Source organism: Stigmatopora nigra, chromosome 3, assembly GCF_051989575.1.
Source record: "Stigmatopora nigra isolate UIUO_SnigA chromosome 3, RoL_Snig_1.1, whole genome shotgun sequence".
NCBI classification, from domain to species: Eukaryota; Metazoa; Chordata; class Actinopteri; order Syngnathiformes; family Syngnathidae; genus Stigmatopora; species Stigmatopora nigra.
Window position 1 is genome coordinate 7,395,286 of NC_135510.1, and position 27,117 is coordinate 7,422,402.

Below are 27,117 nucleotides of genomic sequence, written 5' to 3' on the forward strand. Positions count from 1 at the left end.
AGATTTGAGTTTGGTTAAGTACCTTTTGTGACATTTAGTTTTTCTACAGGTTACTACTATGAGCTGGATGACTCATATGACGAAAGTGATGAGGAGGAGGTTAGGGCTCATCTTCGAAGGGTCGTAGAACAGCCCCCACTCAAACTTGATGATTCCACAGAGGTAAAACACAGCATCGGGAACAAGTGGTGCTGACCTGCCTATAACCGTTTTACTTCATTTTTTTTTTCCAAATGCCATTTCTGTCCAGAAATTGGACTTCCTGGGAATGTTTAGCCTAACCACTCGGGGCCGACGGGAGGAGCTGGTGCAGCAGAAGAGAAGAAAACGGCGGAGGATGCTCAGGGAGCGCAGCCCCTCGCCAACTGCCTCGCAGTCCAAACGCACTCCTCCTCCTCCCCCGCAACTCAGCACGCGCTTCACCCCCGAGGAAATGGACCGAGCGCCAGAGCTGGAGGAAAAGAAGCGCTTCCTCACCATGTTCCGCCTATCCCACGTCACCCTTCAGCAAAGACGAGGCAAGAGACCGCAGGATTTGTCGAATGTTTGATCCCTCGCGTGCTAATTGTGCATCCACTCCCCTCGTGTGTTAAGCACTGTTATGTTAAAGCTCGCAGCATCGACCCGGCGCCCTTTTACACGCCAGGCTGACATCTTCATCAGTGACTCATATCCGTATTACAACTCATTCCAGCCGAGCAAAACAGAAGCATCTCTTTGCTCATTAGCTCTCTCGGAATTGTAGTGGTTCTCAGCGGGCGCTGCAGCTCGCTGACGCTTCACTTCAGTTGAGCGCAGGCTGCTTTACATGCAGCCGTCTCTCATTAACATGTTGACTCCAGATGTCGCCATCTCACCCTCAATTTCCTGTATCATTAACAGCGTATTTAAGTTGCATGCATAATGTCCTTCTTCCTTAGTTTAAATGGAGGGAGGACTGTCTTCCTTGAAAATACAAGCATTCTATAGACCTAAGCAAGCGGAACAATTTGAAATGAGGGTGACTGCAATTGACCATTCACCTGTTTCAAGGACTACTTTGTTGCTGTTAGAGCGTGCATTGTAACTATTCATTCCTCATCCTCACAAGGATCGCAGGGATTGCCGGAGGCGCTAATAACTCGTCCACGGGCCCCCTGTATTGTAACAACCGTCATATTTTGGTATTTTCTGCTCAAATATAAACCGCCAAACAGTTTAGGCCTAGTATCGCCATCATGCAGGATTATTAATTATTAAGTTATTGAAAGTAGTAGTAGTAGAAAGTAAACTATAGCCGCTATCACTACTTTGAGAAAGTATTAGCCACTAAAGACAAACATTTTTCTCTCCTAACTTATTTCATCAAATTTAAAATACACTATATGACTAATGACATATCGTTTTCTTGATATAAACGACACATGGCGTAATATGTAGATTTATTTTTCTATGTTACTAAGCACTAATTGTCGCCAGTGGCAAGGAATGGGTGGATAAAAATAGGGGCTTGTGAAATTCAGGTATTTTATTCTTGACTTTTCTCATCTGGTAGATAATGAAAGGGCAGTAGAGCTGCTTCAAGCCATTAAAGAGAAGAGCGTAACCTTGGATACCATCAGACATGCCCCTCATCCGCTGTGCAAAAGTCCTCCGGCGCAACTCTCCGGTGAGACTCGTGAGGCACTTCCTCATTCCTTAAGTGTCACATGTGTAACTTTATTCACTAAATGCGCTGCTTCTCAATTATTTTCTGTTGTGCCTTATAATCGCAATGTTTTTGCTGAAAAAAATTCAAGCATCAGCCCAACCCACTATTTAAGAAGCACTGACTTAATGCATTTTTCCCGCAAATATAAATAACAGCATTTTTTTTTCAAATCCCTCCCATAAGCAAAAGAAAAAACATTTTTATAGAGAAATACTAGTGTATTATTTTGACCAGGGCCCGAAACTAAAAATGAAACTTATCTTATGATTGACTGGCAACTATTGAAGTCGATATTTCAACAGCTGGGCAAAACCAAGTAGACGTGAGAACGATACAAAAATACAGATGAAAGTTACTTATTGTAATATTGCTTTCTTCCAGACTCAGCATGTTCCCAGCCCACTTCAGAATCAGAAGACCACCACAGCGTCAGGCCGCACAGCCCCTCCTCACATCGCCCGTTGTCCCCGTCCCCTAACGGCCATCCAAAACCCCTCGGGGACACGCTAAGACCAAAGGATCCTCCTTCTCCAGCTGTCTACCCAGACAAGGCCCGGGGGCCTCCCGACACCCCGATCTCCAAGCGGAATTCCAGTCTGCTGAACAGCTTGCGGCCCCCGCTCCCGCTACAGGCCAAAGAGGGCGGCCATAGTGTGAACGGACGCACCAAACCCTGGGATAGCTTCACCCCGGAGGAATTTGCCCAGCAGTTCCACGATTCGGTGCTACAGTCCACTCAGAAAGCACTGCAGAAACACAAAGGTAAGCAAACTATTTGGATGCCATTAGCAATTACACCCTCTGCTTTGAATTGATTGGACATTTTATCACTGTGAATGAGTTCAAAAGCAAAAAAAATAAACATTACATATTCCAGGTTCACGTAGCTTTGTTCATGGGACGATGTTGACGTTTCATGGCACGCAGTCGTACAGATCATAACAGAAATAAATCATTTAAACGGACAGACAACACTTTAGCATCAATGACCTTCATGTGAAAGATAAATTAAATAAATGGCAAAATTTATTATAATTTTATATACTTGTGATAATGAAGGAAGCAATGTATAAACACAAAAATGCGATTTTGTGATGTCATTGTTTTCACATGCATCAGCACTCGCATCTGATTGGCTAAACTTGTACTGGCATTAAATGTCATCCTCCATATTGGGCAACCATTTCCTGCTCACATTTACATTTTCTTCCCAACTAGTATACCCCCTAAAAATCTAATTTTGTCTTTTTGAATGCTTTATAAAAGACTTTTTTTCCGCTGAGAGACACACACACACACACACACACACACACACACACACACACGATAATTGTGGAGGGGAAGATGTGAAATCCAACGTATTTTGACAAAAACAGATCATATTATGTGAGCACAATTATAAAATATTACAACTAATCAGGTGTTGAACCATGGGTCACAAATAAAGGTATGAGTCATATATTCACTTTGAAGCTCCATATACAGTCGTAGTACTTCAACTCCTCTTATAAAGCCGTGCAATAATTGGCATTTTCTTTTCCTCGGGCTTCTATCAACTGACTTGATGTCTGTGAAAGACTTTCAGTGAATGCGTCTTTCATCCGAATCAAGAGAGCATTCCTTTTTAAAGATTCCTATCATTATTTCGCAGAGCTCACATTACTGACAAGCGCTTTAATTTCGATAAACCACATTCAGTTGTGAGAAATGATGACACTTATCATGATATTCTCTCACATTCATCTTTGAAAAATATTCGACTTTTAACTGGCTAAAGTCATGGAAAGTCTCGTTCTTTTATTCCTTCTGAAGTTCAAAACCCTGTTATTGTGCTTTTCAGGCGGGGCTACCGGGATGTCGGCGACATCTCCCCTGCAGGAATCGTCGGTTCATTACAACATCCCCGAGCTCCAGAGCACCCCAGGCAGGCCGCCTCGACCGCACTCCCAGTCGCGCTCCAGCACGCATCCGCCGGCCCTGGCGTTGGCGCACTCGCACTCGCATGGGCACCCCCAGCCCAACGGGCAGCACTTCTCCGCACCACTCCGCCGCGACACTTCAGGGACGAGGGAGGACCCGTCCGCCTCGGAAGAGGACGACGATGAAGAAGAGGAAGGGGAGGAAGGGGCGGCGCCAGCCTCCAAGTGGCAAGGCATTGAATCCATATTTGAAGCTTATCAGGAATATGTCGAAGGTACGTGTGTATTCTCTTTTAGGCTCTTTGCCTCATTAGTTGTTTTTTCTGTATTTTATTCCAGATTTTGATCAGTACTCACTTTAGTTCAATGCCAAATAATGTTGCACTGATATTGATTCTACATAGTTTAGCACTAAAATGACGTCATTGGAGAGTGCTAAAAAATAAAATGCAATGCCATGCTGTCCAATACATACTGAGATATACTACACAACCATTGGTTGACCCACCTAAAATGACAGTCAGCTATAAAAACATAAAAAAAGGCCAAGCGCTTATTGATGGTAGGTGTGCAATCATCCACAGCTGTGATTATTGATTAGTTGTTGTTTTTTTTTTTGCTAGAACAAAGTCTTGAGCGACACGTGTTGCAGAACCAGTGTCGAAGGCTAGAAGCTCAGAACTACAACCTCAGTCTCACTGCTGAACAGCTCTCGCATACTATGGGGGTAAGACACACACACACACTCAATGATCAAGTCCTGAATCATTCTAGAATGTTAAGGGTTGTTTGCACTATGCCCAACTGCAAACGCACAAAAGATACCTTAGTAATATATATGGCAAGCTGTTATGGGTGGTACAACATCATTTCAGTATGCTGTTATTTTCTTTTAACCCTGTGGTTGATAGCTCAGTGTGGTTTATTATTGGATTTACAGGTCAATGGCTTGCATGTACTTTACGTTAAATATGGTCTAATACAATCTGTCCACCCGCGTCTTACAGTCCAGTACATTTTAAATGAACAAATCATATTTTCTTGTAAGGTTTGGTATGGTTCTCGTCATGTGTGCCTCATAGACTAAAAAATATGATGCTTGCATAGTAACAGTATCTTTGCAAAAACACTATAGTCTTCTATAAAACATACAGATGCTATATCTGTTAGGTATAATATTTTTCATAGCTTAGCATAATGGGTTAAAAACTTAAAGCAGTTTTGAATTCCACAGCGAACGTTTAATTTAAATGTATTCTTCTTAAAATACAACATGCAAAAGGCATTAACTCATGCACTTCCGTCGATGAACCCGGTTCAAAATGGATTGAACGTCTGTTGCCGCCAACATTATTGCGATGATATTTTCACACGTGATTCTTTATAAAAGTTCATGTTAGTATTGTATGTAAATGGCGTCTCCTCTTCCTGCAGGATCTAATGTCTCAGAGGCAAAAGTTGGCGGTGGAAAGGGAGAAGCTGCAAGCAGAGCTGGAGCACTTCAGGAAGTGTTTAACTCTGCCACAGACACACTGGCCCAGAGGTGGTCATTACAAGGGCTACCCTCCAAGGTGACCCCAAAATAAATGAATTAATAAAGACACATCAGATGCCCCCCAACCCCCAGATAATTCTTCTCTCAGACTGACAGTAGATTTTCCCAATCCACTTGGCTGCACGATGGAGAACCAGGCTGATAGAACAGCAAAGTAAGAGGGCAGTGGGCGCCACGAGCCAGGCGTGTGCCAACATGGCCACTGAGAAGAAGGAGTCCTATGTTTCTCACGCCTTTCTTCTTAGTCTTCTTCTTCACCGCCACCCAATTACAGACAATCCTGCCAACGACGGAGAAGAGACACTCCAAAAGTCCAGAGGAACGCTGGTGGCCAGTCAGGAAGTGAAGTGAAGTCACGGCGGCGTTCCCAATGGACGTGCACTTAAGAATAATAGCTGAAGAACTACCTGTTGGTACTGTCTTTTACGACAAAGACATCTTGGAATTCGGACGGAATGTTGAAATGCACATTTTTGGGGGAAATAATTAAGGAAATGTTTTATTTGGAGAGAAAATTTGAGAATAAGAATTTTAAAAGGTGCTTCAGCCTTATATTGTACATAATACGAACGAAGACTTAAAAGAATTTTGTAACTTTATTATTTTAATCATTGTTCTTTTGAAAGACAAAAATGACTGCCATTTTTTTAAGATATGTTTATGCTTTTTTGGGGGGTTTACAAAAGACAGCCTTGCTTTTAGTGTTTGTACTGCTGCTGGCCAGAACAGCTTTTTTTCCGAAAGGAGAGAAAACGGCGGATTGGGTCAAGTCCTTCCCTCCTTTTTTCACCTTTTACTCACAGCGTAGCGTGACGTCCATTTCAGCCCCTCCCCCCTTGCTTACTTTACACAATGTTTGCCTCCCGCTGGAGTGCGCACACCACCCGTTTTGTTACTTGACTGGCTTGACTTGATTTAATTTTGGATTTTTTAATAGACATGAAGTAAAGTTGCCAGCCAATGTTGCCGTTTCCCGAAGACTCCTCCTCACGCATCAAATAGCATCAAGCGACGGGCCTTTGCCAGATCCAAGCCTTTTATACACACGACCACCAGGGGGCGAGTGCCAAACGATATATTCAAATTGAAATGATTCAGCCAAAAACAAAAGAAAAAAACATCCACAATGGAAATAAGTTCTAAAAAGCCTACAAATTCTCGTCTTGTCCCTTACGGCAGGTCCAAAGATGGACCCTAATTATCCAAGCCGTTGCCAACAAACACAAAGATGACACAATTACCAATCTGTTTACAGCCTTAGCCTAAGGCTCTACTTGGACTTGTGGCGACCAATCACCTGCATGGAATTTCACTCTCTAATCTGGAAAACATGCGGAAGGAAAATCATTCAAACGGAAGCACAACAGCGTCTCTCTCTCTCTCTCGTTCATTATCAGCATATGAAGAAGTGCCTCGTTTATTTTGGACCGTCATCGATCAAACTGTAGCTCAAATGTATCGCGTCACTTCATTTTGACGAGAGAAAAACTAGCTAAAAGTCCGGCAGCATCTCAGCCTGTTGATTGGAAGGCCAGGTGAGCGTGCCGGCCCGGCATAGACCCCGCCTCATCTTTTACCGTCCACGCACGGCCACGCCAGAGCGCCATTACTCAGCGGTGGATGTCTAGATGCTGTGAAATCCTGTTTTCGAAATATTGTTCATTTGAATCCATTGTAATGTAATATATTCTTTGTTGAATGTAGTAATTAGGTATTTATGAATATATGGCTGTGATTTCAGACAAAAAAAGAAAATAAAATATTTCAAAAATGTTCTGATACCTTTTTTTCCTTGTAATTTTAACATTTAATGATACTGAATTCATTCCACAGAAACTACTGATACGACGCACCTGTGAAATGTGAGTATTATGTTTTCTTTGTTTTCAAAATTACAAGCTAACCTCAAATATTTGCTTTAGTGTTTAATATATTTGTGTACTTTGGTTATTGGATCCAGAATAAACACAAAAAAAGTGTTTTTCGTAACAGCATTGAAATCATTCCCTTTAAAAAAAGATTGAGCCAGTTGTTAAATATTTGGTATTTATTAACTTTTTTTTTTAAATCGAGCAATTTTAAAAGGGTGTCAACAAACCAATTCCACAAAAATCTCATGAAAAGGACTATTTACAACATGTGAACACATCTTTCTTAATGCAGTTTATGTAAATCTTCTAAAAAAAGAGCCGACTCAATACATGGGGAAAGGCTATTGTCATTGAAAGGCAGAAGGTGATGTTCAGGGTCATAATCCCAACACTAAAGTCCAGACATTATGTAATTCTTGATTGGAGAATGGAGACACGTTTCTTCAATAATCTGTAAACTGTCCTTTACTGGATCCTGGCTGCAGATTGGAGCGCAGTTTGTACATGCAGTTGAGTGAATCCAGGAGAAACCCTCGGATGGTGTTAATCTCCATCAGGGTCAGGTTGTCCAGCTGTAGAGAAAATACTGAATGATCCCACCGAGCGACAATTTGGTTTTATGACAATACCAAACTGGGGGTCCCTAACGGCCCCTGTTTTTGGAATTCTTTTTTTTTTAAAGCAGATTGTATGTGGCATCTCAAAGCATCAATAATGGTTTGAGATTCTGCTGTCGCTGTGTTAGTAGATGAGCAGCAAAAATTTAATTTTGAGGCCCTGACCTTGGCATGCGCTTCCTGCTGACTGATGAAGCTGTCTGCAGAAAGGCGAAGTTTGGCAATTCGTGTGTCCCAGATGTCTTTGATCAGCGTGCGGATCTCGTCGGCTTTAGGGATGTTGTCAGATGCGCTGTACACAACAACAACAAAGCAGAGTCGTTTAAATGAATGTGTTCAGAGTTGATTCTTCGCCGACTCACTGGTTGAGCAGCAGTTTGGTCAGCTCCATGTAGTACGGACTGGGAACTGGCGTGAAGGCGGCCTCGCTTCTCTCAAGTTCTCGCATCTCCTCTAGCTTCTCTGCAACACCAAAACGTAAAAAAGAGAGTCCAGTGAACAAAGCCGCCGAGAAAAGGAAAATCAGTCATTTCAGGATATACAATATTTGTGACATTGTCTAAAGCAGTCGTCTCTAACTCCGGTCCTGAAGAGGCCCGACCCAGTCTGTTTTCCATGTCTCCCTCCACCAACACCTGAATCATATAATCAGGATTGCACTCAAGCTACTGGGCAACTTGCTGATGAGTTGATCATTTGATTCAGGGGTGGTAAAGGAGGGAGATATGGACAACAGACTGGATAGAGGCCCTCGAGTACCTGAGTTGGAGACCCCTGGTCTAATGTAAAATCCATCTTTTGTCTTAACACAGCCAAATGTCGTCATCTTACCCACGTCCATCCAGTCCGGTGGAACTATTCTACATTTCTGTCTCTGCTTGAGATTAAGGGCCAACCACACGGGGACATCCAACGGGAGGCCGGGATTAAAAGGTCCAAGATCACCCTGTTAAAAGAAGGTATTTATCATTTTCATTATATATGAAACAGACCAACCAATACAAATAGAACTGGCGCACTCACCCCGATCAGATATAACTTGTCCAGATTAAAATTGGGTATTATTTTCACCAACTGTTTCTCGGCGAGAAACTCCACATCCGAGGGATCCATTGTTGTTTGTTTACGAGATGAAGAAATGCATCCGTAAACTTTAGTCGCGCGACACAGAAAGCTAGCAAGAATTTGGCGCGTTGAAGAGAGGGCAAAACAGCAGTCAGGCAGCAAAAAGACCTGTGATTGGCCAAACGGTGTCTGTGCGTGTTGATGTAGCAAACGTTTCCACCAATCCAAACCAGCCACAGAATGTGTTGCCCAACGTCATCCTTCCAACTATTTTGGATGTGGCCAAGTGGGGAGACGCCACCAGATGTCACTGTTTTACAAGATATGACTTTCTTAATAGTAAACAAATTTTCTTTCTATTTCTGTACAATTATCATTTCGACTATTGACTAACAAAGCAGACGATACTGTAGTTTTATTTTGATAACGATTTAAATTATATTTTTTCTTTTTATTCAATTATCAGGTCCTCATTTGGAGTTAAATTAACAATTGATGTTCTACACTCATAAAAATATTCAAATATCCAGCAGAAATTTGAGAATTAATAAATGTCAACTCTCATGAAATAGAAGCAATTCTTTATTGTTCACATAATCCACACAAATCAAAGCAAGATACAAACTTTTAATGTTCCCTTGAGGCTGACGCAAATTAGTTGATTAGCTTCTTTGCAGCGCTCGACACGGACCATAGAGGCTATTACAAAAAGTACATTCGGTTCAAAAATCTGTAAAAATGTCATGTTGACAAATGACTGGTAACGGGCCACTGCTGACAAACAGTATTTTCAAACACATTGCCAATCTTACAGTATAGATTTAGTTCTATGATTTTGATAAAAATTAATTGAGGGTCAATTAAACCAAAGGCAAATAAATGAGGCACGAAAAAAGTAAGTCAGCAATGTTATGTTCAGAATAATTTAAAATACTAAGTTAAAACTATCAAAGTATATCATTGTTGGTGCCTCTACTAAAGAATAGACGATTATTAAAGAAAAATTATGGGTGTATTAAACAATGGAGCAAATCTATATTGTTGAACATATCTCAGTATAATAATCCCAAAATTCAAATAATCTAAAATGGTGCCTTGAGATATAACTGTTTTTTGTATGAGCTTGTTAAACTTGTTTTGAGCTTTTAAAAGGATGGTGGCACACTCAACTTAGCAAACAGCTCTTCAAAAAGAGCCTTAAGATGTTTATTGCGACTCCCAAATGAAGTGTATAGTCAAATTAAATGTGTATTTAAGCAAAACATTGCCTTGCAAAAAGGCAGACAGCTTTCTGTGACATGTCAGCAATATTTCTTACAACATAAAAGGAGGATCAAATGTTAACCCCCCCGCCCCAAATATTCCCATTGTATTTAATTAGTAATGATGAAATTACTATCAAATGTATAATCGTGGAGTGCTATTTTTTTGCATAATCCCATTAAGAAATTTTGAGTTGTGAGCAGTCACAGAATGAATTCGGTTCTAATCCCAAGGCACCAGTACGATTACTTCATACATATGTTAAGACATTTGACCAAATATTTTCTATATTTATATGAAATAAAACACAGCATTCACATGGAAAAAAATGCATTGCTTCACATTAGTTTTGCTATATCTGCTCAAATTCCGCATCAGGTGCATGCCCTTGAGATCATTTGACCGATTTTAGGCCAGTGTTCTCAGAATTCTGGACAGTACCAGAACTCCAGATGGAACCAGGACACCATTGAACTCCGGTGCTACAAGTAGCAATGGCAGCAATATCCATACGCCTTAGGGCGGATGGTCTTAACACAGATCCAGGACTGACTTGTTGATGACCGGATTGGTCCAATCATTCCTGAGGTCGTCGAGGTGATTGTCAAAGTCCATCAAGTTCTCGTAGGACCTTCCCTCCAGTAAAGCTGATGTAATCTTCTGCGCTTCCCCCCAGTCTTCAAAGGAGTCACTGAAAATGTGGACGAACAGGCCGAGAGTTATTTGGACCGTAATATGATTTGATCACTCCAAATGTGACACTTACAGAGTGACATCTCTGCTTTTCCATTTATTTTCATGATGATCATAAAGAAGCACAATGGGCTCACGGCAACTCATTTTTAATCTGCTGCTGTCCACCTGAAAACAACAAATAGTCTAAATAAATGCCAGATTTGGGTAAGAATAATAAGAGTAACTCAATCATTGCCATTGATGGTGATCCAACCTGTTTTGGTTCAGATCTCAATCAAAGTAAAATAATATATCCAAAAATGACATTCATACCATAACAATTGCGGCTTCACTGAAGCATTCAGCGATCCTTGCTGCCACTTTTTCCGCAACTTGGTTGGGCCTGAAAAAAACATTTGGGAAAAACTACAAAAAAGTACTTGACGTATTTGAAATGGTTGAAAGCTGACATAAAACAGACCAACTCATACTTAGGGGTAATTTAGAGTGCTCAACCAGCTGTTTTGGGGGATGTACCCAGTACCAAGCGATAACCCACACAACCCCATGGAGAACATACAAACTCTACACAGTAAGGGCCGAGCCTGGGATTGAACCATCGATCTCTGAACTGTGAGGTCGACACGCTAACCACTAGGCTGCCATTTTTGCAATATATTTGGAAATTTGATGATGGTGACAACACAAAATATACTGTCGTTTTGGCAATCTCACCCAGAATTACAGGAACGTCTCAATACCTTGTATCTTTTGTGCGCTCATTGGCTTGATAGTATCCGGAAATGACGTAATTGTTTTCTTTACACCAAGTGTCAATCTGTAAAGAACACAGGCAGTTTAGTTTTTGCTATCGTAGAAACTCAACTATTGGGGAGTTTGAGCCAAATCGTTTGTTATTGGAAGTACTCACCAGATTTAAAGCAACTTCTAACATAGGCGCAAGTGCCAGAGTTCCATGGAAGAGCGGCACGCAGTCCACACACAAAACGGGCTCATGGTGGTCCTTCTTTCTCTCCTTGTTTTTTTCGGAGACCAGTAAGCCGTTGACGGCACTGTGCGGGTACTTGGCGGCGTGCAGGAGCATTTTACAGTAAGCCTGACTTGTCAGTTGAATAGGCATCTTGGTTAAGGAATTGGGCAGATTGACGTCAAACTACTCGGGGCAAGTTAGCTACTGCCGCATGTCAGCACGCTCAAATCATACAGTCGAGTGGACGCTAAGTTTTCATACGAGTAAGTGTAACATTTCAATTTCTTTCATTCATATCTTGAAAAATGCACGTCTACATTCAGCTAGAGGCGTTGAGTGTCAACTTAATCTTACTTCTCTCGGGCACGCTGCTGACTGCTCCTGAATCTGAACCGGCGCTGTCGTAAACCAGAATGTTGCTTCCTTAGATATTACATACAGTGAGCCTAGATTTGGAAAGTAGGAGTCAGCGGCGTCAGTTGTTTTAGAACAGCAGTCCGTGCCTGTGGGTCCCTGTACAACGAACACAAAGTAAGTTGAGGAATATTCGACAGATTTTTACTTTGATTTATAAATTTAAAAAAAACTTATTAACAAGTCTAAGATTTAGACGGGGTGTTAAAATGGTATTAATAATCATCTTAAATAAGCTGCTACTTTGTTACATATATCACGTTTATGAAAATATGAGCCGTTTTACAAACGTTTGAGCAATTTATAGCAATTTCTGTATCCTCTCCTTTGATAATGTTTAGCGAACGATTATGCCAGAATTAGGCCAAACAGAGAGACGAGTGTCCCAGTAAGTTCAGAAAGCGCGTTATGCATCTAGTTACCATATAATGTGATGTATATGGACTCTACCATCAAGCGTCAATCGCCGTCGCAAACAGTGCGAGGCCAACTAAGTCCTTCCGGCCTGCTGCACTCCCTTTGAGATCCATCGGTGGACGACAGCAAGAAAAACATAGTAAGCGCCTTTAATTTCATCTTTCTTGGAGGTCGTCCGTTCGCCTTCCCATTCATTCTGCTAACTTTGGTTAGATGCCTCCCTTTAAAAGGGACGCACTAATCCTCCTATTGTGCTTGTTAGTTCACATCAACGATTGACTTTGGTCGCCTAGCGAAGCTAGCAAAAACGTATTCGCTTATGGCACCGAATCCACGCTAAGATTGAATTAGTCTGCGTGTTTTTCATGTGATCAGAAATATTACAGGACCAAGATTCTCAAGAGCGAAACCTAGTTAAGAACAATCCGTAACAATATTCATATTCGTGAATTAAGCCGGGCGCTTTGACCTTGTGTCTGCGGCTAATGCTAACGTTAGCCGAGTATCACGGTCAAGAGCTCATATCGAATAAATGTCAAGCAATTAATGCTTTCACAACGAGTTAACTCTAATACCCGAGGTAGAACATAGGTGCAATATTATATAAAACAGACTGCCTTTCTATGCGTTTGAATATCATTGTAAACGACATTTTGCTTTGCTATTTATCTTGCCATATTTAAATGTTCACGAAAAGTGACATTAAAGGCCATTTAATGATTGAGTGTTCCCCTCTACAACCCGTGTTGTGATTTGTGGTCTGTTTTATATTTTTGATCAGGTTTCTTTTTAAATATTTCAAGCTGATGCATTTTTATTGTGATTTTTATTCCACAGAATGTTGGCAACCAGAGCCCTGAGTGTTGTTGGCAAACGTGCCATTTCCACAGCTGTCTGCTTACGCGGTGGTCATGGTGATTATTAAACAAAAATGTCTTATTTTGCCATTGTTATTTGAAACATTTTCAGAATACAGCATGAAAAAATGGCAACATTTAAAATTTTGCATCTCATTATTAGATGTAAAATGGACTATCAGGAGTGATATTTATTTTATCTCTTTTTCTTATCGGGGACAGGTGTCGCCAAAGTGGAGAGCTACACGCTCCCTGCCTACTTTGACAGGAGGGAGAACCCACTTCCAGATATCAGCTACGTGCAAAGCTTGAGTGCAGAGCAGGAGTCACTTAAGGAGAAGGAGAAAGGCTCGTGGGTCGCTCTCTCCAATGAGGAGAAGATTGCATGTAATATTTTGATTTACCGAGCAAACGTGCAACGATAAACTAGTATTGCAATAATGCATACTAACTTTTTATCCAATGGCTTTGGATTTAGTGTACCGCATCAGCTTCAAGCAGAGCTTTGCAGAGATGAACCAAAAATCTTCTGAGTGGAAGTCTGTGTTGGGTGGTGTGCTTTTCTTCTTTGGCATCACTGGCCTGGTGGTGCTCTGGCAGAGGAAATTTGGTAAGTTGAGTTCATGTTCTTGCTTTGATGGATTATAAGATGAAATCTATCATAAGTGCATTGTTGACAAGCATTTTTTGTAACATTTTCAGTGTATGGACCAGTTCCTTACACATTTGAACCTGAGTACAAGGAGAAGGAGCTGCAGAGGATGCTGGACATGAGAATTAACCCAGTGGAAGGCTTCTCATCAAACTGGGACTACGAAAACAAGCAATGGAAGAAGTAAATTACTAAGCGGGCCATGTCACACATTTGAAAATAAAAGCAGACCAACTGAAAGATCCTAGATCACCCGCAATACTGTATTTCTCGGCCATCCTTGTTACCACAGTGTGCTCCATGTGGAAGACCTCTTCCTCTTACGTTTATTGTAAATTCCTGAAATAAAAAAAAAGTAATGAACTCACCTTGTCTGTCTGAAAATGCATGTGTGATAAAAATACACTCTTAAATCTGCCAATGGACTTTAGACTGGAGTGTTTATTACATAGATGCTTAAGATTGCATGCTTACATTTGCCATGTAAATGACTGTACACAGTACAGTAATCCTTCCACTGTCTCTAGACCCATTGTTTTGGTCTCGAAATTGGCCTGCTGTGCAGTTTTTATTATCTTGAGATTCCTGCTAAAATTTCAATATTTTAAAATTGGTCAATACTTTTTCTTAACACAATAGAAAACCTAAAATTAATCTGAAATTGTGAATTTTTAGACGATGATCGCGGTTTTTTTCTTAAATCGTAGAAACGTCGCTTAATATGACGTCACTTACCGGATGAAATAGTCACGTCAAAACAATCCGGAAGACAGCAATACATGTTGGAAGTTGGAAGTGTTGGATGCATGTCTGTAACACATTCTTTACTTTTTCAGCTTCTGAAATTGAATCACTCTGTTCATATGTAAATGCAGTTTAATAAGTCAAAGTGTAGCCTCGCCTCGTGTTTTGGAGCCACAGTCCGTGTTAAGAGACCTTTCCTTCCTCAGATACTTTTCACGGTAAACAGAACGACTTTGGAATCATGGGCAATGGAATGAATAAGGTAAGTTAAAGGTGTTTTCATGTGGCAATGGAAAACACTCATTTTTCTCCTGTTGGGAATCACGACAGATCTGAGCAATTTACGCCCGCCGTAGTGCATGCCGTGGTATTTTTGATAACGTTGCATGACATTCTAAATATGTGTATTGAGTTTGCCCCTGGAAAAGAAACAAAAAAAAATAGCGAAGGAACAGAAAACGGTGAAACTGCAAGAGACCACTAAATGTTCCATAATCACCAAGTATTCGAAAGTCAATCAATTTTAGTGTGTTCTTAAGTACAAACAGGGCTAATCCAGCCAAACTTTTCTTACCCCGGTAAACTTCATTTAAAACTAATTGTTAAATGAAATTCAATTTTAAACATGTAGAGCAGCTATATTAAATCGTATTCATTGCACATTCAACTCCAAGCCCCCTCACTTTGACCAACACCTCCGTGTAATACTCCTTTCTGTGGATTGAACCCACCAAATGTCAAATTCTAGACTCACCTGACCTTTGAACGATGACTGAAATGGGGAACAAATAAGTATATTTGACATCATGTTCCTGTACTTTAGCATAGCCGATTATGCTATTTGCTTTTAATCTTTCCAAGTTTCTATGTATTATCATTTATCCTTATTGCATTTGCCCCCAATATTATTATTATTATTTTTAATTAGGTGACAATTTGGCCTTCCTTTTTTGAGATGACTTTGCTTACTTTTCCACAAAACTTGAATATCCGTGATCTTATTGGTATTTGGGGAACTAAGTTTTATGGGGTTAATTTAATTAGGAGAGCTACTGTATTAGAGTAAAAAAAAATCTTCAGTCTCATCACTTGTTCTTGGGGATATCGCTTCAGTGCTTCAGGCCTTGTACGTCCTTGAGGCGAATGTTGCCTTTCTCGCGATGTTTTCTTAAGCTTTAAGACTCAAATCCGATCAGACTGACCTCAGGACATCTGTTCCTTTTTAGGGGAACTGTATGAAGCCTAACTATCGCGTAGACACGAAGAGGAGTATAATATGTCTTTGACATTTGCTTCACAGGTCGTTGACGGCCTTTACCTTGGGAATATAAGAGGTAAGGAAATGTCCTTGTTTTGTTATTTCAACACCTCATTTTGTTGTCCTGTTTTTGCCGTGATTTTTAAAAAATATGACAAAAATAACTGTTGTATCATGCTAGGCATAAATCTTCTCAGCACGATGAATTCATTCAATGGAGTCATAATTCTACGTAACTTTTATTATTGCACAATGTTCTATCAATAAGTGTCTTCACTTTTCTGTCTTTTTCTCAGATGCGGAAAACCAAAAAAGCTTGTCAGAGAATGGCATCACCCACATCCTCTCTGTGTATAACAATGCCAGACCTGTATTTCAGGTTAGTGCGCCAAAAGAACTGCCAACTCTCACCTTATTAACCAAATACACCCAGATCTGATTTTGTAATGGACTGGAATTTGCATGTTCTCCCTGGGCTTGCATGGGTTTTCTCTGGGTACTTCAGTTTCCTCCCACATCCCAAAAACATGTATGCTAGGCGAGTTGAACATGCAGGTATGAGTGTGAGAATGAATGGCTGTCCATCAATTCAGGGTATCCCCCTCCTGGGGCCCCCAGTTGACTGGGGTAGGCTCCATCGCACCCATGACACGTGAGAATAAGCGGAACGGTAAATTAATGAGTGAATGTTTTCTATCATGTATTTAAGAATGTGATGTCTCTTGTTGGTCAGCAGAGGGAAGTGATGAGTTATAATTGGTGTAAGAGTGACCTTGGGGTTGATTGTTGACCTTTTTAACTTGTATTTTATGAAGAGCCAAACTCATGTCATTATTAAATACCCCAAACTTAAATTATACTTTTATATGTTCCATTTTTATTGACACATTCAGATGACTATGTTTTCGAATTGTAGTAAAACTAGTTGTAAAAGAGTATTTTGTAAAGAACACGTGGTAAATAACGAAATGCAATATTTCTTTTGTAAAACTTGCTCTGGACCTTGCAATATTTGCTCTGATTAGTATTTTTTATTTGCTAATGATTTGCAGGACAAGACCTACCTTTGTATTCATGCAGCTGACGCTTCCTCCCAGAACCTGTAAGTATCATACACGCACTCAGGTGACTTTCAACTTTATGATATTTTTATAACATTTAAAATATCCTGACATTTGAAAGCTCGATGATTCAAGGAAAGATTATATATTGTCAAAGGCCTTTTTCAATTAACCAAATTTGATCACCCATAACATGAATTAAAATGCTTTTTTGGTTCTATATAAAAAAAAGGCAATGTAATTTAAAAGAATAAATAAAATTAATATATCAGTTGAGAGGTTTTGACACCTCACACTATATAACAATATTTCCAGGAAACTAGTTTGTCTTTCCCACACTGTCAAAACAAATTCCTAAAATGTGTGCTTAATATGATATATTTTGGGTGGTAAATAGTTATGAAGAGTTCCTTTCGGCATAGCTTCTGTACACGACACTCAAGCATGACTCATTTTGGCTCTTGCGCGTCTTCTAAATGTGCAAATCCTGTTTGACAGCAGCTCAGAAATGTAAAATGAAAAATGGGCTGGTAAATGTGATATTTTACACACCAAAATCTTATGATGATTCTGTCGGTAGAAAAGAAATAAGGATTTGTTGCTTGGATAGATGCTGCTGAGTAGCCTGGATAGGTGTGACCTCCTTACAATGTTGCAATCACGCACCTTCCCTCAGGCAGCAGAGGAAGGAAACCCCAGTGACATCTGGCTCTTGCCTTTGACCACCCAATGCTTTAATGATCCCCACTCTGTCACAATATCGACTCTGACTGGTGCGCTTGGCGAAGCTAACTGCCGCCCCACCAACCAGCAAATAGTGTCACAACCGTAAATTCCATACTAGACTCTAGTCAGAGGTAGCCAACTCCGGTCCTCGAGAGCAACTATCTGGTCTGTTTTCCATATCTCCCTCCTCTACCACACCTGGGGAAAAAATGATCAGCTCATCAAATCATTTTTTTTTGTATTCAAATTGGATTTGTATCCATACTTAAGAAATGCTCTGTTTACAAATATTACACATTGCTCCATAGAAATGGTTAGTTCCTAAAGAAAAGTTTATTTGATGGTTTGAATTACTGCACCTAAAAATCACAATGGTGCTTAAAACAAAATTAATACTGGATCAGATTAGAAATTGTGACCAAATAAGCCGTATTAGGTTCTGATACAAATGCTGAGACTTCACTATTTCTAGACATATCCCCTTAAATTCATGGAACCCTTTGGTTCGTATAATAAAATTCTACTCCACTTTAGTTCTGATGAGGGGGACAAAAGACTACAAATCATTTTTCCCAAGATAATTCAATTCAGCAATATTGTGAGATCTTGAGTTGTTTTGAGGATTTTTACCAGATTCAGCCAGTTTAACCAAAATACTCTGTCACAAGGCAAATTTCTGCATATTAAACAAGATCAGCGGAAGTCTCGACGCTGGGAAGACACAACAAAGTGCTGAGGAGACAAGTTCTGATGTGGACTTTGGGTCTGCGGAAGAAGTGTTGCTCGAGCGAGTTTATTTTAGCCGGCGACTGTTACTTTGCCTGCTGTTGAGTAACCAGCAGCTGGTCCCAAGAGTCTGCTATATCAGCCACCTACTTCTTGATTCTGGGAAACACTATCAGTGTTACCAGACTCTCTGTAAGGGGGATCATCATCCACAACAAGAACCCATTAGTCTGTGTCTTTAGTTAACCTCACTATTTTTCCAAAACATTTGAGGCTTTTTGGATCCTTTTTTTCCACACGGTTGAGAATTAATTAAGTTGTTGTTTTATACATGGAACACAGCAAAATATGCTCCCATTGTTTTGTTGTGCTTTTTGGTCCACAACACTGCTCCAGCAGTATTTCCGAACCCCAGTCGGGACATCTATCTATGGGAAACTAATGTCTCTGTTAATAAGAGTTTGACTATCTTTAAGTCATTATGTGTTTGGCGAGTCCTAGTTTTACAATCTGAAAAAAACAAGTTTGAGCCTAGTTTTTTGGAGTTTCAGTTCAAGATTGTATTTTCTCAATTCCTTTAATTGGTCTTCTATTTTTAGCTTGATGATATATGGTAAGATACTACCTGTCAATTGCAGCCACTTCCTGATTTAATGTACAATAGGGGCACTTTTTATTATAACACAAGGCAACAATTTTAAAAAGTGCTTTTTTTGTCAACCGTATGCACACAACTAGACATATGTTTTAGAAAAATCATAATAGTGTTAAAACATTGCAGCCTAGTCTTTCAATTACATTTTTTATTAAATATTTCATGTTTTGAAAGAAAACATTTATAGTCACAAAAACCTGAGATAAGAGGGAACAGAAATCAGTTTTGGATCCTGAAATTTAAGTATCATAACGCCACTTTTGCCATTTTTTTAGAATGTCGTCGTGTAGAAATGGCTTAAAGCCTGTATTTGGGTAAGAAGTTGCCCCCCATCATAGGGACAGAAATTTTATCTATATTCTATTTTATGGGTTTTTTTATGGTCATGTATATAAAGTGCAATCTGTCCCTTTGGAAAAATAGCTGTCAGACCTAAAACAAACAAAATAAGGTGTTGTCCAGTGTAAATAATTAATTCAATTATTTGGGTTTATTTCACAGGTCGCAACATTTTAAAGAATGCATCCAATTCATCCACGAATGTCGCCTGAATGGTGGAGCGTGTCTTGTTCACTGGTATGCGATCATTCATGTAATTTAGCTCTGGTATTAGTAGGTCTTAATAGTTGCTGGTCAAATTGAGATAAATCCTTCATTTTCTGAACCATTCAGTCTTGCAGGTGTGTCACGCAGTACAACCATGGTAGTCGCTTACTTGATGACCGTCACCCACTACAGCTGGGAAGAGTGTCTCACAGCAGTCAAGGCCGTCCGCTCTTTTGTCGGACCCAACTCTGGCTTCCTAGAGCAGCTGCAGGAGTACCAGACGACACAAGTCTCAGAGGTAAATACCGTACACGATGTTTACCAGTGCGACCACTTCTTTCAGCAAAGCTGATTCATGTAATGACGTCACATAATTATACTTATCCTAAGATAAATCAATTTCTCACCTAGGCTCTGCCGCAGAAGTTGTGTGTAAAAGCTTGTTATATGCCCCCCAAAAAACTAATCTTTCAAACAGTCGATATCATAAATTCTTGATTTTCTTAACAGGCAGTTTCCTAGTAACATTTTTAATTGCTATGGACTTGTTGAAAGGGTTGAAACATTGAAAGTAAAACTTCAAATAGAATAAAACTCACCAATAATTTGTAATAGTGTAATGTTTAAGGAAGTGAAAATATTGACTTGACAATCAAGGAAGGTTAAAAACATCCAGCACTGTATTCTAAAACATGAAACAATCATTTGACATATGACGAAAGGATGCAATGACGTAAGACAAAGTGGCAATTCTCTCCGTGGTAATTGAAATTGAAGGAACGTTAAGTTACCCCAATATCCCCACAGTTCCGGGCGTGGCTGGAGTCCAGTTTCCAAGCCAATCCGTTTAAGGACCAGGAGCACGTGGCCACCCTATTGAAGCAGTTCACGGAGCAACAGGAGCATCAGAAAGAAGCCGGAGACCACCACTGGATAAAACGGGACACAGAACTGTGCTCACTTCCAACTGACCCCGATGGCAGTAGCTGAAAGCCCCTCAAGTCTAGCAGAAAATCAACACCCCAAATACCTAATTTATACTTCATGCTACTCCTCTCGTAATGGGTCGATTCAGGTAGGGCTTCGTCTTACCTCAGTCCTCACACCTCACCATCTCCTTCTCTCAGAGACCTTACTCTGGAAACCTCAGCACCTTAGCCATGAGGACGTCACCTGTGCTTCCATTTTAATGCAATATGCTCAGCAGCCTTAAGCCTTTGCCTTGTAGACCTCCGACTACATCAATTTTAAGTGATTTGATGTCAAAGAATAAGGTGAAAATAAACATGTTTGTTTAATTCATGTATAAATGGCGTTATTGACTATACAATTGGAAGTTTTAATGAAGGATCCTTAAAGTCCAAACCATCATCTTCTTGAATCGAATGCAGCTCTGATGAATCTTTTTATTGTTTGCAGATTATTTACTTGGGATTTTATTGGTACAGTGTACGTACAAACATTTTAATTGCACAATTTTGTTTTTGTGTTTTTCTTAAAATCGTAAAAAGTGTGATTTATGGATGGGTGGATATTTTTCTTCACCTACTTACTCTAAGTGTGTAAACTCAAGCTCTGGTAGCTGAGTTGATGTATGGTTCTTTATTTTTACATGATGTCCCTAAATGCATCGTGTGGCTGATTGGTAGGTGAGTTTTCAGGTTGTGGGTTTCATGTATTGCCTTGATTGGCCCTGATTTGTTTGCATTTCGAGCCATGACTGTCTTTGTGCCTCCTGTGCATTGTAAACGGCATGGATGCAGAGTTATGGGTGCGATTGGGTGGTCGTCGTTAACACAATCAAATGATTGTAAATGTGCATTTAGATGTTGCTGCTGCTCGGTTGATTTGGGTCATTCGTGTTGCTGGTTATTGTTTCCAATGGGCTTGTGCTGACTGTGTGTGCTGCTGTCTTGATTTTTGGTAAGTAAACTTCATTTTAACCTTGGCTCTCTCCAGAATATTCATGTTTTCTTTCACTTTTCAGGATCCCCTTGAAAGAGAATTAATTCTATATCTACATATCAATCATCGCTAAATTAACAGAGCAGAGTGGGTAATGCTGGGGTCCACAAAAACAAAAATCCCCAAGCCACAAGATGCGTATGACTGACAACTTTTGACGTGGGCAGCAATTTGTTCCAAGCAATTTCTTGTAAATGCCCACATTTAAAAGAAGGACTAGAGTAGTAGTAGGCGGAGCCTGTCGAGACGGGTGAATGGTGATTGGTGGAATCCTCGTGACGTCAACTCCGTCACAACCATTCACAACATAAACCTGTCAAGAACGTTTGAGGACCGATCAAACTTTCATGAACATCTCAACGTTGACTCGTGAGTGCCTTTACTTTGGCTTCTTGTTGTATTTAGATTTTCTTTCAAATAACTATTTTTTAATTCATTTTTTGTGCAGCAAGTACATTTTTGGTTGAGGGAGCAAACCACACGATGTCGAACTCGGGAGGTCGCAGACTCAAGCAGTGGCTGATTGAGCAGATCCAGAGTGGACAGTATGCGGGCCTCCTGTGGGAGGATGGAAACCGAATTATGTTCCGAATTCCATGGAAACACGCGGGGAAACAGGATTACAATCAAGAAATAGACGCATCCATTTTCAAGGTCGGTACTTTCACTTCAATCTCAACAGATTTTTATTCGAATAGAATTATATGGAAAATACACATCATAGTGGTAGTAGTAGTAGTAGTAGTAGTAGTGTGAACTTTTACTCCACATGGTCATGTGGAAAATCATTCAATCCCATTGTCAGGGACAGTCGAATCATTTGACGTGTATTGCCTTGGGGGCAAATATGGACACAATATCAATTTGATGCTGCAGTATTCAACTGTAATACATTTTTGGCTGTCCACTTCTTGCAGGCATGGGCCGTGTTTAAAGGCAAGTTCAAGGAGGGCGACAAGGCCGAACCCGCCACTTGGAAGACCAGGCTGCGTTGCGCACTCAATAAAAGTCCCGATTTCGAGGAGGTGACCGAACGCTCCCAGTTGGACATTTCGGAGCCTTATAAAGTTTACCGAATCGTACCCGACGACGAGCAAAAACGTGAGTTTGTTGCCAAGTTTGACAACATGAAATGGTTTATCAAATTTCCTCATGTTATTATTCATGATCTGAAATGTCCAAACGTAGATTATTAAGGGTATTCTTCCATTGTTGTACAGATGGAAAAAGCTCCATGGTGTCGGCGGGTACTATCGGCAGTGCTGGTAACTTGGATTTGGACTGCAGTCCTCCAGACATAGAGGGACTGATTAAAGAGGTCAAGCTCATTCTTGGCATTGTGATTGTCATGGTTAGTACTACTTTGTTGATATTTTTCATTGCTCATTCAGGAAGAAGGTTGCAGGATCCAGACAAGTCCCGAGTATTGGCCCCAGACAAGTACCAACGGTAAGAAAAACTAGAAAAGAAATGGCAAATGCACTTTTCTGCTGTTGGTGAGCTGCATAGTCAAAGTCTCCAATGGAAGAATTGACTAACATCCTGTTGAACTTTGCTGACTAAGATGATAAAACTGTTGTTGTATAAAAAATGCTGATGATGAGGCAACATAATGACACAAGACCATGTTTAAAAGCCATTTGTGTGTTCACAGCCTTAATTTTTATTTATTTGTTTGTTTTTTTACAGTCTTCTCACTACATCAGGATCCTTTACCTTCTGGCACTTATGGCTCAGGTAAACATTTCTTCTCCATTTCCACAAATGCACTTAAAAATATGAATGTAAAGTTAATATATCACTCAAATATTGTTTGCAAATCTATCTTTTTATGTATTATTGCGGACTTCTCCTTTCTTGAGCTCTGAAGTGTGGCATAACCAAGATGTTTATTATGAACAGGTGCACTTTAGAATTCCCCCCAAGGTTTTAAACCTTTTTTTCAAAATGATTTACAAAAACCTCACAATTGAGAAAGTTTCACTTCAAAACTTGAATCTTGAATTTGTTTTTGAGCGTGCTTCTGTGCGCAGGCACCTTAAATAGCATTTAGCCAGTTTTTGAATAGGTTTCACCTTAACTCAATCCCTGCTAAAAATGTCCAAATTTCAAATTTGTGGGATTTTTTTTTAAAGAGGTGTTACTCAAATGATTAACTAATCGAAAAATACTTACAAAAAAGGTCAAATGTTAATTAATGATTGCCCAGTTTATTGCTGTGAATTGTCATGACAATTTATTACGGGGCGCCTTGATTAGAAAGTCTCAACAGGATCCGCCTACAACGGCAGCGTTGTTCTTTTAACAGCACACATTTACAAGAAACGGCCTAACACAATTTGCTGCCCACGTCCATAGTTGTCAGCTATACTTAAATAACTTTGTGCTGTGGGGAAGTTTTGTGGACCCTTGCGTTATCCACTCGGCTATGGTATTGACCTCTGTTACTGTCAGTAGTAGCCTATGAGTTCATTAATTTAAAAAGATAGTCTTTTAAAATGTTGAAAGATTGTTGATATACAGTATGATTATCGTTTGTATTGCACCAAAGTTACTTGAAGTAAAAACTGTTCATTTTTTAAGTAACTCTGGTCCTTCTCTTACCATCAATGCATAGCCAATAACTTAATAAGTGGTCCAAAATCTATTCTTTTTTAAATTGTTGAGTCACTTGTCTGTTTATTTTTTGATCCAATGACTGGCTGCTCTTTTCTATTCCCATTGTGGTATACTTGTATCTTCTAGCATTCTCCCAAATGATGATCTTCTTCTACTACGGAGGGAAGTTGATGAACAACACGCTGGTGACTCATCCCGAAGGCTGTCGCATCTCCCCGGCCCAGCAGCACCTCGGGCGCGGGACCCCTTACAGCTCGGACAGCATGCAGAGCGTTTACTTCCCCCCTGCCGAAATCATCGAGTTTGAACGGCAGCGCCACGTTACCCAAAAGCTCCTGGGCCACTTGGAGCGTGGGCTTCTGCTCAGGGCCAATCAGGAGGGCATTTTCATCAAGAGGCTTTGCCAGAGCAGAGTCTACTGGAGCGGGCTGGCCGACATGGCCTCGCATTACAGCCCGGTGCCTTGTAAACTGGAGAGGGACTCTGTGGTGAAGATTTTTGACACTGGGAAATTTCTTCACGGTGAGCCCTTTTTAAAAAAATAATAATAATAATTTCTTCTGGAAACTCCCTTCAAAAATATCATCTAAGCCGCCACACTTTGTCCTGCAGCACTGCAACTGCACCAGGAAGGTCAGCTTCCAGCTCCTGATCCCACTGTGACCTTGTGTTTTGGAGAAGAGCTCCATGATCTCAGTGCCGCCAAGAACAAGCTGATCATCGTGCAGGTGAGAAAAGAATTCACGGCAAGCTTTTCTTTTTCAACTTCGCTCCAACGTAGCCACTTGATGTTCTGCATTGAGACAGATCACAGTGGTGAAGTGTCAACAACTGCTGGAGGCGGTGAATCTACGGCGCTCTCAGCCGTGTTGCGCCAACATGGAGATGTGCGACGACGTCACAGCCGAGCAGATGGCCAGCATCTACCGGGACCTGTGCAGCTACAGCGCTCCCCAGAGATCTGCTTGCTATAGAGAAAACATGCCCATTACTGCATGAAGGTCAGCAAATGCATACGTGCAATGGTTTGTAAAAACGTTCTATTTCATCCAGACTGAGCTTCATTACAAAGTTAAAATGTCCACAATTGCTTTTTTTTGTATTATATACAAGAAGCAACTTTAAACTAGCCTTCTGTGAAGTTTTATTTCTCATAAGTCAATATTCTCTATTTTTTTTATTAAAACCAATATTTTTGGCATTTAAATATTGTAGCTGTTGTATATCTTCATTTCTATTTATTTTGATTGCTTTTTGGTGTATAAAAAATCTGTAATTGTAAATACAAGCATTAATGGTTTAAGTATGAAACATTTCCCTTAGTTGTTTCAGTGTAATGTAATGATGCTTGAGGGTAAAGTGGTGCAGAGGTTAACGCACCCGTCTCCCGTGTGGGCAGCCTGGGTTCGATTCCCGGTTGGGACACTTTTTCGCTTAGTTATTTCTGTGGACTTCTTCTAAAGACACTCAAATGATTACTAAGAAAAGTGTAGCCACTTGGTTGGTGCAGAGGTTAGATCACTGGACTCCCGTCTGGGAGACCTGGGTTCGATTCCCGGTTGGGACACTTTTTCACTTAGATGTTTCTGTGGACTTCTTGGAAAGACACTGAAATGATTACAAAGAAAAGTGTAGTCACTTGGTTGGCGCAGAGGTTAGATCACAGGACTCCCGTGTGGGAGACCTGGGTTCGATTCCCGCTGCCGTCGTTTGGCTGAAAATACTTAGAAAGAAGAAATGGTCAATGGAATAAGAAGAAGGGAAAAAAAAAAAAGAAAAACTTTTTAATTTATATTAAACACTTAGTCATACTTTTCAGCAAAAGGTTATATTCCGAACTGCCTTCGGCAGTTCGGAAGACACTTGAAGGACCTGTCTGTGCAAAGGGCGTTCTCGGGTCGGCCTTCGGCCGACCCTCGACCGCTTGCTTGGTCAGTGAACCGCCGACACCGGGAAGCGAACTCACGTTCTCTCCGTGCAAAGGCGAGTGTGCAACCCACTACACCAACTCGTGCCCCACTTATACATAGGTGTTGAAACGTTTTATCCAAGGAAATGGGGTGAAACACTTAGTCATTTTTTGGACAAAATGTTTCATCCACCACTGAAGACTTATTTAGTTAGACACTTAGACATTAATATTTATTCTTTTACCTGAGCAATTGTGGGAAAATCTTTGCTTGCACTGGGATTTGAACCCAGGACCACAGGAGTGGGAGGCTGATGACTTATCCACTGGGCCACCACCCTGTGAGAGTAAACAGTAGTACTTGCCCTTTTGTCTCTTTCATTTACTTGATGACTTAGTGGAAAAATATTTGCAAGCACTAGGATTTGAACCCAGGACCAAAGGGGCAGGAGACTGATGACTTACCCACTGGGCCACCAACACTCTTCTTCATTCAACTGTAGTATTTGTTGTTTTCACTCCTTTCTTTGACTGAATAATAGTAGGAAAATCTTTGCATGCAGTGGGATTTGAACCCAGGACCACAGAAGTGGGAGGCTGATGACTTATCCACTGGGCCACCACCCTGTGAGAGTAAGCAGTAGTACTTGTAGTTTTATCTCTTTCATTTACTTGATGACTTAGTGGAAAAATATTTGCAAGCACTAGGATTTGAACCCAGGACTAAAGAGGCAGGAGACTGATGACTTACCCACTGGGCCACCACCACTCTTCTTCATTCAACTGTAGTATTTGTTGTTTTCACTCCTTTCTTTGACTGAATAATAGTAGGAAAATCTTTGCATGCAGTAGGATTTGAACCCAGGACCACAGAAGCGGGAGACTGATAACTTAGCCACTGGGCCACCACTCTCCAAGATTA

General features: G+C 40.5%; 6 protein-coding genes across 9 annotated transcripts in view; 4 read left to right on the top strand and 2 right to left on the bottom strand.

Moving 5' to 3' along the window:
• gse1b (Gse1 coiled-coil protein b) overlaps positions 1-6,937 on the top strand; it is a 126,932-nt gene extending 119,995 nt beyond the window's left edge. Inside the window, exons 11-17 of one of the 2 annotated variants that reach the window (XM_077713098.1) lie at positions 50-162; positions 251-518; positions 1,535-1,648; positions 2,072-2,452; positions 3,531-3,884; positions 4,233-4,336; positions 5,044-6,937. In XM_077713098.1, coding sequence (XP_077569224.1) covers positions 50-162; positions 251-518; positions 1,535-1,648; positions 2,072-2,452; positions 3,531-3,884; positions 4,233-4,336; positions 5,044-5,184 — 1,475 coding nt within the window. In that variant the 3' untranslated portion in view covers positions 5,185-6,937. The remainder of the gene's footprint in view (positions 1-49; positions 163-250; positions 519-1,534; positions 1,649-2,071; positions 2,453-3,530; positions 3,885-4,232; positions 4,337-5,043) is intronic. The other variant, XM_077713099.1, reaches the window with a different exon arrangement.
• A 256-nt stretch (positions 6,938-7,193) lies between these two features.
• On the bottom strand, positions 7,194-8,899 carry gins2 (GINS complex subunit 2). Its single transcript, XM_077713158.1, has 5 exons — positions 8,676-8,899; positions 8,484-8,598; positions 8,015-8,114; positions 7,818-7,944; positions 7,194-7,607 (listed from the first exon to the last, which is right to left on the bottom strand). The coding sequence occupies exons 1-5, from the start codon at positions 8,763-8,765 to the stop codon at positions 7,479-7,481; spliced, it is 561 nt and encodes a 186-aa protein (XP_077569284.1). The 5' UTR covers positions 8,766-8,899; the 3' UTR covers positions 7,194-7,478.
• Positions 8,593-14,349, top strand: cox4i1 (cytochrome c oxidase subunit 4I1). 2 transcript variants are annotated; one of them, XM_077713161.1, is made up of 5 exons: positions 8,593-8,611; positions 13,315-13,391; positions 13,557-13,721; positions 13,813-13,944; positions 14,037-14,349. In XM_077713161.1, exons 2-5 carry the CDS (start codon positions 13,316-13,318, stop codon positions 14,171-14,173), a joined length of 510 nt encoding a protein of 169 aa, XP_077569287.1. In that variant the 5' UTR covers positions 8,593-8,611; position 13,315; the 3' UTR covers positions 14,174-14,349. The 2 variants fall into 2 exon arrangements, with proteins under 2 accessions (XP_077569287.1, XP_077569285.1); XM_077713159.1 differs by lacking the exon at positions 8,593-8,611 and adding an exon at positions 12,506-12,616.
• On the bottom strand, positions 9,287-12,087 carry emc8 (ER membrane protein complex subunit 8). Its single transcript, XM_077713157.1, has 5 exons — positions 11,587-12,087; positions 11,417-11,493; positions 10,989-11,058; positions 10,747-10,841; positions 9,287-10,671 (listed from the first exon to the last, which is right to left on the bottom strand). The coding sequence occupies exons 1-5, from the start codon at positions 11,794-11,796 to the stop codon at positions 10,512-10,514; spliced, it is 612 nt and encodes a 203-aa protein (XP_077569283.1). The 5' UTR covers positions 11,797-12,087; the 3' UTR covers positions 9,287-10,511.
• Positions 14,350-14,727: 378 nt separating the features above from the next.
• dusp22a (dual specificity phosphatase 22a) lies at positions 14,728-21,004 on the top strand. Of its 2 annotated transcripts, XM_077712812.1 has the most exons (8): positions 14,753-14,794; positions 14,937-14,992; positions 16,031-16,064; positions 16,285-16,367; positions 17,041-17,090; positions 19,658-19,732; positions 19,829-20,000; positions 20,510-21,004. In XM_077712812.1, exons 2-8 carry the CDS (start codon positions 14,972-14,974, stop codon positions 20,690-20,692), a joined length of 618 nt encoding a protein of 205 aa, XP_077568938.1. In that variant the 5' UTR covers positions 14,753-14,794; positions 14,937-14,971; the 3' UTR covers positions 20,693-21,004. The 2 variants fall into 2 exon arrangements, with proteins under 2 accessions (XP_077568937.1, XP_077568938.1); XM_077712811.1 differs by having other exon boundaries at positions 14,728-14,992; positions 15,957-16,064.
• Positions 21,005-21,308: 304 nt separating this feature from the next.
• irf8 (interferon regulatory factor 8) lies at positions 21,309-25,493 on the top strand. The gene is made up of 10 exons (XM_077712810.1): positions 21,309-21,625; positions 21,690-22,036; positions 22,116-22,321; positions 22,585-22,768; positions 22,888-22,985; positions 23,059-23,116; positions 23,357-23,404; positions 24,413-24,808; positions 24,899-25,014; positions 25,094-25,493. The coding sequence occupies exons 2-10, from the start codon at positions 22,015-22,017 to the stop codon at positions 25,283-25,285; spliced, it is 1,320 nt and encodes a 439-aa protein (XP_077568936.1). The 5' UTR covers positions 21,309-21,625; positions 21,690-22,014; the 3' UTR covers positions 25,286-25,493.
• The last annotated feature ends 1,624 nt before the right edge of the window (positions 25,494-27,117 follow it).